This window comes from Fopius arisanus, unplaced genomic scaffold, assembly GCF_000806365.1.
Source record: "Fopius arisanus strain USDA-PBARC FA_bdor unplaced genomic scaffold, ASM80636v1 scaffold00079, whole genome shotgun sequence".
Taxonomy (NCBI): Eukaryota; Metazoa; Arthropoda; class Insecta; order Hymenoptera; family Braconidae; genus Fopius; species Fopius arisanus.
In genome coordinates this window covers 304,899-316,850 of record NW_011887818.1, presented here as the reverse complement: position 1 = coordinate 316,850, position 11,952 = coordinate 304,899, and the positions used below count along the sequence as shown (strand labels likewise).

General features: G+C 35.3%; 1 protein-coding gene across 1 annotated transcript; it reads left to right on the top strand.

Moving 5' to 3' along the window:
- The first annotated feature begins 3,397 nt into the window (after nt 1-3,397).
- On the top strand, nt 3,398-10,412 carry mbt (serine/threonine-protein kinase PAK mbt). Its single transcript, XM_011310898.1, has 4 exons — nt 3,398-4,626; nt 5,678-6,086; nt 7,804-8,916; nt 9,471-10,412. The coding sequence occupies exons 1-4, from the start codon at nt 4,256-4,258 to the stop codon at nt 9,630-9,632; spliced, it is 2,055 nt and encodes a 684-aa protein (XP_011309200.1). The 5' UTR covers nt 3,398-4,255; the 3' UTR covers nt 9,633-10,412.
- The last annotated feature ends 1,540 nt before the right edge of the window (nt 10,413-11,952 follow it).

Here is an 11,952-nt window from a genome sequence, read left to right as displayed (position 1 = left end):
TCGTATAATTGCAATCTTCAACTTTATCATACTAATTAGCTATTGTACTTCGATCTTAAGGCAAAAACATCCACAAATATTGATTTTAAGAAACTAGCAAAAATATATAGATATGAGTTTAAATTTAAAACATTTAACAATTTTTGAACTTTTATAGATTTTTCAACAATTAGTTTCAAGTACGTAGAAGAAATAAATAAATATACTCTATAGCGCACTTCAGCCCTTGCATCTACTTGATTAAAGTACCCACAGGATTGATTCAAATGCATAATTGATTGCGAATAGAAATCTTGAAACCAAATGAACGTTTAGTGTGATTAAGGAGTTATTGCCGATATCTTCTCATTTTTCGTATTTTTTGGAAATCTCAACGAATCAGGTTGACGTGGAAAAATATACCGTTTTTAGGTTTTATCATTATTCAATGACTCACAAATTTTTGTAGTGGTACGTTTATTTTTCGAAAGTTTTAGTAAAGTTTTGGGAATTTTTGCAAACGCTTACTGAGAACATTGGAAAATTCTTCCACAGTGATGAAAATTCATGAGATATTGAAAATTTCTCGAAAATGTCTAAAAGAAAACTTGAATAGTTAGAAGATATCGGCAATAACTTCTTACTTGACAATTTTGTAAAAACATTATTGATTCAAAAATGAAGTTCCTTGCTAAGAAAAACAAATTCTCTGCAAATGGCAATCAAAAACGTACGCATTGACTGGGCGTTTCTTTTCCTCAACATTGATATAATTTATCCGATGATCAGTCCGAAGCGTATCACTAATATATATTAGCAATGCGCATAATAACAATGCTATATATAATGAGAGAGCAATTGTTTCCGTGCATAAAAAGGCTGAATACATGGAAAAATGCAGAGTGGATGTAAAGGTGAGCCATAGTTTGGGCTTTTTAGGGCGTATTTAGTGTGCTTGAGAGATAAAATAGGAAAGTTAAATTTGAAGGGATAGAAAGGTTGGATTGGGAAGGAAAAAGGGAGGAAAAGGAAGAATGCGAGAGAGAAAGAGTGAATAGCCTTGGCCTGTGCGGGTTTTGCTGGTTTTGCTGGTTGGTGTGTCACGCGTATAGCATAGTCACGGTTGTCCCTGGCAACGGTATCGATTTCAACCCCCGGTTATGCAGTACGATGAGTACTACCCCAGGAACGTATATCAAGCATTCCTAACAAACACACACTCACCCTCAATGTTTTGCCCTAATACACGAGTATTTCAACGACACCATAAAATTTACCCCTCTTTACCCATCCACTTTTCTTCTTATTTACAATATACTGACAAAACCACAATTAACTATGGCAAAGGGTACAAGCATCAGTAGAATGCAACACTAAATTCGAGACTGCCATTGTGCATCTCCCTTTCGTTTTCATTATTACTCTCTCTTTTTTTTTGCTATTTCCATCGCTGAGAGGTGGAAAAAAATAACAGCTTCATCTATAAACAACGACAAAGTTACATGAAATTTCTGCTATTTACTTAAAAAGTTAGTTGAGGATGTTCTCCACAGTTCCCCCAAAATTCCGGTTTTTCTAAACTTCAAGACAAAACCACAAAACGAAACTTCGTGACCTATTAAATAAGGACAGAACGCAAACACGTTATATTTTTTCACATTAATTCTGTCAGTAATTTTGCAGAAAAATTGAAAAAAAAATTGAATTTTGGCTAAAAGGCAATCGAACATCCTTAATTTCCTGAATTCTCTATCGTAGTTTTAATTTTCATGTTAACAGCACTGAAAAAATGACATCAAAATTTTCACTGTTGAATTTTCTCCATGAGAAAAGCGTTAAACAGAAGAATTTCCTTGTGCATGTCATGTTTGAAACCTCGAGAAAGCCTACCGAAACCGTGTCAGTGATCTTGACAATTGCGGAAGTATCAACAATCGTCTCGGTTGGCAAAAAGCCGTAGGCGACCTCAGAGAATAGGCAGCGGTAGTCAAAGAGGGATAAAAAGAGCTTCTCCAAAAGCTTTTCCACTGTGATGGTCAAAAATATCTAACTGAAACAAACAAGCTGAGGACACTCGAGGATTCGGAATCTAGGTCAATTGCTGGATAAAAAAAAGGGAATTCGTCACGTGTTTTAAGAGCTGGCACTAGGAATATCTTCTCAGCGTGTGCTGTTGCGAAGCGGACCGATTCTAACATCTCGCTGATGCTGCAAAGACTGATCCAGATAGAGCAAGAATATTCCCTCAATAATTTCATCCAGTTTCCCGTATGATCTTCCTGTATATCTTCTAACCATAGATTGCCAAAATTTCCATTAAGAACTACAAATTGAGATCGAGTTTGAATAAACTGCGTTGTGATGTATAAAAATTGGATACGACAGATAATAATTGCAACAATTGGAAAATGGGTTTACGGGTTTGGTGGTTATCTAAGCAGTGTTGAGCCTACAGAGTTCTTAGATAAATCCCTATTAATCCCAGATTGATTCATGTAGAAATCAGTGGCTCAGTGAGAATCTATATTTCTGATGCTCATTGTTCTCTTCCTGTCAATGTGCCAGAAAATTTAATTGGCAGTCGCACGATCGAATGGGTTACACTATTGAATTCAATATTCTTCTGTCAAGTGTCTCACTCCACTGATAGAAAGATTGATATACATACTTTAAACCAGTTGAATAACTGGAATCCATGTATTGATTGTGAACAAATGGCTCATTTAGGGGAACGCTAATGGCAAAACTATGCCATTATTTACAATGAAGAAGTTTTTTTTCGAAGACTCATGACATGTTATAACTGTAAATCAATTATGAATTGTCTAACAATTGCTGTTCAGTTAAATATTTGGTAACTACTGCCGACCATCAATCTGGTAATATTAATCTGCTGTTATTGATAATTAAAAATTTTGTGTGAATAATAAAGGAATCGTTTCTTCGATATGCTGCGGGAGAAATAAACGAAAATTCAATAACATTTTATTTGGCGATTTTTGAGGGATGCCTAAAATAAACACGTAAATCTACATGGATATATCGAATTCTTAATTTCGTGGTGCATTCAATCTCATTCCCTATCAGCTGAAATATTAAATTCTCTCTACGCCATACACTGCATCCACGCTAAAAAAAAGAGCATTCGAGTGACTTTTTCCCCTGATTGTATCTGTAGAAATAGATTCATTCGCAATAATGCAAACGAAGAAATAAATTCTTGATTTTTCTAATACGATTAATTCCTCTAGATTTCGACAAAATCATTTGTTTTCCTGAAAAATCATTGTTCAACAATACTTTTTGATAATTGGTCTGAATGAAGGAAATGCTGCCATCTACCGTCGACAGATAGACCTGATTAAATTGTAGCCACACTGCCTGATCGACCAAAACATACATGCCCAATAATGTCACAATTATGCCCTGCAGATTGAAGTAAATTGGTGTAGTAATTGAAGTTTGATCGGAGGAGTTTGGCCGTCTCATCGATCATTAACGTGGGCACTTGGTTAATTATGGAGTGATCAAGGGAATAACCGGTATGACTCCACAGGTTTGCATAGCACATACACCGAATATGACCCCGGCAAATGGCACTTGTGTATGTTGTGTACCTTTATACATGTGGCAAACGACAAACACATACTATTGCTGCCAAAGAGAATATGGTGAGTCGGCAGCGGTAGTGGCGGCTGTGGCCTAAAACCAATGAAGATTGAAGACCTTCACTTGCTAACACGAGCCACGAGGTGTGTATCAGGAATGTGTACAGTACAGTTTATGTACACGATACAAGTACAAGCGGAAAAGGACCGCGGAAATCACCCCAGCCGATTGTTTTCGATATTTAACAACGGTTCCAAGTGCATAAAATTACAACGTGCAATCACTCTATAACCACCTGCTAAACAATTCACCTGTGACAGGAAAAGTGAAAGTTTTTTTTACGCTTTGAATAAACGCTAGTGATCGAGTAACTTGAGTACTAACGACAGTGTTAGAGGGAGATAAAGAGAGAGGACTAGAAAAAAAGCATAAAAAACAGAGTTGAGTACTTGGTAGGCGTTGCTGCTGTCACTTGGCTTCTTTTGTTTTATAAAGCCTGTGGATATAAACATGCAAGTTTTCTACGACAATCAGTTGGTCTGAGCTAGTTGGATTGTTGGTGATAATGTCATTCATTTTTCCAGTCATGTGACGATATCTTTGAATTTATTGGTAATTTATAATATTACATAATTGGTTGGACTGTGTTCTTTAGTGGAAAATAAAAATGTTCACGAAAAAGAAAAAGAAGCCCCAAATTTCAACGCCCACCAATTTTGAACATCGAGTACACACCGGCTTTGACAAACGTGAGGGCAAATTCGTTGGGCTACCGCTACAATGGGCTTCAATTGTCGGTAATAATCAGATACTCAAGTCAACAAACAGACCGCTACCTCTTGTTGATCCCAGTGAAATCACACCTACCGAAATATTGGACTTGAAAACAATTGTTCGGGGTCATAATGATCCTAGATTGCCAACTGGTAAAGGAATTGTCGACGAAAAAGGGGAGAATGGTTTACCTAAGACTAGCACCGTTGCAAGATCCAATTCATTGAGGTCTTCTAGTCCACCTCGACTTAGACGAGATTACAGGTGCTCATTTTTTTTGGTCTATAGTGGTTTAAATTCAAATATCCTAGAATTCAGGAGCAAAGTACCAACAGGGTTACGACAAAAATGTGAATTTTATGGAGAGAAAAACTTATAGTTACTGTACTTTCGAGAATTTCATTTAAAGTAGAGTTACTCTTGATTGTTCCCACTAAAAAATGATGTCCACTTAGCTCTCTTCTGTTTAACGAAAAATGTGTCAAGTTAAAAAAAAGCAGGACCTAATTTGAATTTATACATCAATCTTCTTGGAGTTATGTCTACGTAGCTTTTATGAAAAGGCCCTAAAGAGAATGGTACCTATCAACCCGTTTTATTTTGTTGTAAAACGGACATAAAATAATTTGCAGCGTAAATCGTTTCAGTCATAAATGCATCCTAAATTGAACAATTCTTAAATTGAGAGGAAGAAGTAGAAAATATTCAAAGACTCTTCTTAGCTTCAATTTATATTAGAACGTCTATATAATGATAATTTAGCAATTGCTAAAACTCATTTGTTGCTCAAATGGTTAAACAATATATGTTATCTTATCTTATCTCTCAAGTGAGCCTTTCGAAAATATTCCTGACAATATGGAAGATAGCGAAATTTCTGTAATAGCCATTTTGGTAATGAATTAAGTCCACAAAAAAAAATTCAATGAATATTTCGCTATCTTCTTTAATTTCAGAGATATTTGTGGAAAACTCAGCGACGAGTTCAGTGAAATTTTCTCGTCATACCACTTCATTATAGAAGTGTACTTCTGAATTGTTAATTACTTATGAACGTTTAATGGGTTTACCGTCATACTTTTGGAATAGTCGAACTAAAGTTCCTTTCAGATTTGCAAAATGAAGTATTGTAGTTTTTAAAATTATCTCCTACTTGCCAATAATGTTCCGCAAGTACCCCTTCACATCTTTCATGATGCTTTACGTTCTTTACCTAACTTTACCCACATATGTGCTATGCCAACGGCGAAAACAGCTCCACCAATTATATTTTATAGAATCCGGGATATAATGAAGGATTTGATTGCTTTTTCAGAAATAATACAAATTTACCGCCATCGGTACCTGAAGGCCATGAAATGTCTCCAAGTCCGAGCAGTTATCATCAGCTGTATTCATCATCTGAACCCGGAAAAAATCATGGACTTTCTGATAAAGTGCGTCAGAACACAGAGAACCTTGGAGCTGGACTGAATTCAAATATGCACAGTATCATTCCCAATCTGCAGAACATGAACCCAAACATGCAGTCCTCTCCAAATCTTACTCACTCCAATCTCAATCCACCGAATCTATCAATCAATTTCCAAAATCTCAGTCCTATTCCGAATAATCAGAATTCTGCAAATAGTGTTCAACAGATAATGCAGGAAAATGACTTCCAGAGAATAAATCCATCATCGTCAATGAATTTGCCTGCTCAATGGAATAATGGAAATAATCAGGTAATTTACTCACTTTTTTCAGTTTCTTCATCAAATGCTATTTTTCAATTTTCCAAAACTCGGAATTAATTGGTTCGAAACCAAAATCTTAATGAGGGTTTTATAGAGGAGCTATATATATCTACTCCGCAGAAATGATTTTTTCTAAATGTATTCCATAAATATCAACGATTCATTATTCGGTATTTCATCCTTTGCTGATGCTTCACGCAGAAGGCTCCAAAGTCGGAGAATTAAAAAAAAAATTGTGAACATTTTAAAATAAATCTAATAGTCAAGACCTCATGAATGTAGCACTCACGGTGGAAATATTCTTCATCAAGGACAGACACTTTTTGAAGTTCGATAATGCCCTTTAGTTCTTCCTGCAAATATATACTTATTATTTTTTAATATTTTCATGTTATTATTTAGTATTTTCGTATTCATGTTTTATCAAATGCAAACTTCAAAATATCTTGGATTGAAAAAAAAAAATAAAATAACAATGGAACTAACGTTGACAAGATAATACAAAGTAACAGAAATAATTTCTGATTTGGAAAAACCAGGAACCCATACAATTTGTGATACTGAAGTGCTGAAGAACAAAAATTCTCTTCGGTTTCCGATTGTTGGGCCAAAAATTCGTTTTTATTCGCAAAATTCAGGTTTTACTGTGGTTATTGATGATTAAAAAATTTCATTATAGAAGCATTGAAAACTTTGCACTGAAAACACTTGGAATTAATATTGAGATGTAAGACAAAAGAAACTTCAGCCGAACTAAACAATTGGACGGATGTATAGAATGGAAATTAGATTTCTTTTTCCAGAGAAATTCCCGACCGTCATATTATCGTAATATTACCAATTACGCGATATGTCTATCAGTGAAATCCACGCAATTTGGCATCCCTTGAGATGAATTTCAAAGATGGAAGATATTTACAGAATTTTTGTCAGCCCGCGTCTTTGAAGTTTATTTCATTGACACAGATAGATTTACTTTCTTAGAAAAATTAGTCATGAAAGTTCATCCCAGTCCTATCCAATACGATTGGATAGAAATTGGATTAAGTGAGATGAATTCAGGATTCAATATTCTCAGTATAAATTTTACGAGAAATCATTCCATTTTTACATCAAATACGGAATTCTATATATCGTTCCATATTCTTGTGACGTCACAGGAAATCAGGGAATAGGATTTGGATTTTTAAGATGAGATGAGGGAATATTCTTGATATAAAATTTTTACTCAAACAAATGAATACTCTAAGCCGTGATTCGAACCCAGGACTTTTCGAAAATTACAGAATTGCTGTAACCAATTATTGAATATCTCTGATGAAAAAACCGACGAATTAGCACAAATGCCATGTGAAATCGAGCATCCCGCTAATTGATTGAAATCCGGACTCTAAACACGGCATTGGTATTGAAGACGATTATCCCCTTCCATTTGCGTAAATTGAGATACTTTCACAACTTTACACCTAGAAAATTTCCACGAAGTCACAGAAAATGATGATTCGGGTGAAAACCATCGCTCACAGCACTGTTAGGGATTCAATCTCGGCCATTTTTCCACCGATCCTCATCTCATTAGTTACAAATAGCAGAGAAAGGTCGATAGTTAAGATTCTAAGCGCCTCGAACTAGGTCTCTCCAAGAAAATTGCGTTAGTATTCACATCACCGTGGAAATTATGACTTATTAAATTTCCTTATTTCAGGGTGGATCTGCAGACATGATGCTCCAGAAAATCCCCACAAAAGCGTCGCCGGTTGGTTCGATAGCTTCTCAACGTCCTCTCAGCCAACTAAGCTCCCACTATGGGAATAAACATACCCAGGGCCTACAAAATTCCTACAGTCTACCTGAAAATACAGCAACATCACCAGCAACTGTTCCAAGCACAGCAACTCCTCCTCAACATGGACATTTTGGGAAACCCTTGGAGAACGTTCAATCACAATCAATGCATAATCTGTCTAAAGTGACGACAGGGCCAGGAATCACTCCTGATCAAAATCAAAATTTGAAATCCGCTACTTCTTCTGGGAACATATCTATCGGTCAGCACATGAATTCACAGAACAAGCAAAATGCAGATCAAAGACTAACTCACGAGCAATTCAGAACAGCTCTCCAGATGGTGGTGAGTCGTGGAGATCCGCGAGAAAATTTGGATAATTTTTTGAAAATAGGTGAAGGAAGTACTGGCACTGTTTGCATAGCGACAGACAAAAAAACCAATCGCCAAGTTGCAGTGAAGAAAATGGATCTTCGAAAACAACAGAGACGTGAATTGCTATTCAATGAGGTCGTTATAATGCGAGACTATCATCATCCAAATATCGTTGAAATGTACGACAGCTTTTTGGTTGATGATGAACTTTGGGTGGTGATGGAGTACTTGGAAGGTGGTGCACTCACGGATATTGTCACTCATTCACGTATGGATGAGAGTCAAATAGCAACGGTTTGTTCACAGTGCCTCAAACCACTTGCATATCTTCATTCACAGGGTGTTATTCATAGGGACATCAAATCTGATTCAATTTTACTCACTGCTGATGGTAGAGTTAAATTATCAGACTTTGGATTCTGCGCTCAAGTTTCTCAAGAGCTACCTAAAAGAAAATCACTGGTTGGCACACCTTATTGGATGAGTCCTGAAGTTATTTCAAGACTGCCTTATGGACCCGAGGTAGACATCTGGTCTTTGGGGATAATGATTATCGAGATGGTGGATGGAGAGCCACCTTTCTTTAATGAACCACCGTTGCAGGCTATGAGGCGCATCAGAGATATGCCACCACCGAAATTGAAAAATTCTCATAAGGTTTGTTTTTTTTTTTATTTTATTTTTAGGCCATTCCAAACCAAATGAGTCGACCTATCATGTCCCACTCTCTTCGAAATTATTAGCATTTATAACTTTTATGTATAACTTTATATAACTTTTTTTCTTTTTTCCGTTTTCCTTTTTTTATATAAGTCAAGCTCTATTTCTCCCATTTGAAATTATTAAATGTTTTAATTTTCGACTTTTACCATTAATATGAGCATTTCTAGATTTTTTTCTTCAATTAATAGGTTCTCATATTGAGGAATTTTCGAAAAAAACGAAGTGAAAGAAATTGATTTTTTAAAATGATCTAACTTTAGATTTGCTTCATTCTACTTTCAGTAATTTTTATTTCATGACAAAAAAGTTTTAAGACAATCTCTTAAACAATATATTGTAATTGGACAATTAATGGCTCGATCACCACAATAATTTGGTAGAATGAAAAACTAGTAGCATCAACTTTTCGACCCTTTCAATACCAACTTTTGAAAAATATTTTTTTATATTACGAAGGCGATGAATGTATAATTTTCTGATTTTTTCAGGTGAGTCCAAGGCTCCAAGGCTTCCTCGAACGAATGCTGGTACGTGATCCAGCACAACGTGCAACTGCTGCCGAATTATTGCAGCATCCATTTTTGCGACAAGCACAGAATCCAACAATTCTCATTCCACTAATGCGAGGTGCTCGACATACCAACTGTTGATACACACAATATCTGCCCGATCATTACAAATCATTCAAGTCGTTGCATTAGGTGCTCGCATGTGCATAAAAACTCTCCATCATTACCTACACTCCAGTGAACAAAAGTGTAATATTTATAGTGACGATATGTCTTATCGACGCAGTATTTGCTCATGACCAACTACACAGAGATTAGAGTATTTACACTTTTTCTTACTTAGGCTCGTACGAGAATATTTAATCTAGCGCAAAACAAGTGGACGAGAACTTGGCCCAAATATGCTGTGCCTATGATCAAAATATCGAGATGTAACATTCCACTCATTTCCCATATCTTCTATTTTCTTTTTCAACTTTTCTTGGAGTTGACAATTTAATATTCACTTTATTCGGATTTCTACATCACGAATGAAACATTAAGTTTAAGTTTATACGAACGTTGTTATATTTATGATTCTTTATTTAAGTTTACACAACAAGTGCCTTGAAGAATACGGAAAAAGATTCCTTCCTGCAAAATGTGAATATTCATTATCAAAATGTATCATCGAGCTTATTGCAGGGAATCCAAAACCACGATACCCTCTTTGCAAAAATATTAAAAATCCTAACTCTAGGTTTCATTAGTATTTATAGATCTAAGAAGACCTCACGTTTTTATTATTGTAAAGAAACTAATTTGTATAAACAAATTTATTGACATGATGAACAAAAAGCAGCTGGCAATCGACTGTTCCTGGAGTAATCAAGCCTTTCTTACAACTTTACAAAATAAATAAAAACGATAAATGATATAGAACCTTTATTATCTTGAAAATAAAACTTTAACTTTGATAAAGAAAGTCAAGTGTTTTGCTTAGTCATTCAGACTCCTCCTACAATTTACAGTTGCTCGTGATTTCGAAGTAAATGTATTGCAAAATGCACTGAAATATTCCCCTGACGCTGAAAATGTTTGTAATTGCGTCATCCACGTCCCAGCCTGAAGAGAGAAAAAAATAAAAGACATGGAAACACGTGTTCGATTCACTTTTTCTTTGGGATAAAAAAAAAAAACAAACGCTCAAACGGTGAACGATGATTGGCTGTTGGAGTCGAGCCTCTCTACTCGTTTCGACCGCAATAACCTTTCAACGACCTTCAACATCCTATGTAGTGTAGTGGGAGTAGGGAGTCATGTGCAAAAGGCAAAAGTTAAGTGCCATTTGTATTAGAGTAAACTCGCTTCTATTAATTACACACTACTCTTCCACACAGAAAAACAGATTTTCCAAAATATATTTAATCATATCAGAAGGATGTTCTACACCCTCTCTGTCAAATACAACGATTTTTTCATTTTTCTGGAAAATTTACGATGGGATTGACGTGAAAAAATGTATTGTTTATGCGTTTTGTCGTTATTTAATCACTTATGAAGTTTCAAGGTGGTGCGAACATTTTCCTGCCTTTTTTCTAAACTCTTGAAACCGATCGCAAAAATGTAGAAAAAACGCATAAATAATATTAAAACCCAAAAACGTGATATTTTCCCTTTCGTCAGTCTCTTTAATAATTTACAAAAAAAAATATAGAATAACAGAAAAAAAACTTATAGAAGAATTAGGAGCTTCAAATTTAAATTCAATAGTGAACTATTTGATATCCATTACCATATAAGTATGATCTGAGATAAGGATGCGTAAACATTTTTTTTTCGTAACTGATAACAGACCATATGGGATGAATTTCTTTGATTATCAAAAAAATGGAAGCCATCTTGAAAGAAAGACAGGAAGATTGTCCCTATGCATGGGCTCTTATGGAAATTGTATTCAAATCGATAAGACACCGATTAGAAGACTCGGGCATTAAAAATAAGAATAGAAGATAGTGTGAACAACTTATACGGAATCGCATGGACAGGAAAAAGTAGAAACTTCCGGGTCTGAAAAAGAAAATATTTAAAAGATTCTATTTCATACGAACGCATGTATTCGGTTTTTTGTGATTTTTATTTCTAAATAATAAAGGCGGGTTGTTGGATTGAAATTTCAAAAATGAATAATTTTTTCGCGAATATTTGCTATTGTTGATAATCATCGATAAATCTGCGTCTTATGGAAATATCCACTTGCAGCATTGTATATCATATAAACCATTTGGCCTTCGCCAGGAACTCTTCTGGTGAATTTTCCCGTTACCTCTCAGAAGGCAATGAAAGGTCCAGTTTGTAAAACTCAATTTTTCTCTCATATTTTTTATTATTTTTCCTGTTGTTTGATTGGTAGAGGAGTATCTCACTGGAAATATACCTGTACTTCAAGGGTAAAAGTAAGTTTTATGACTACTACTACTGT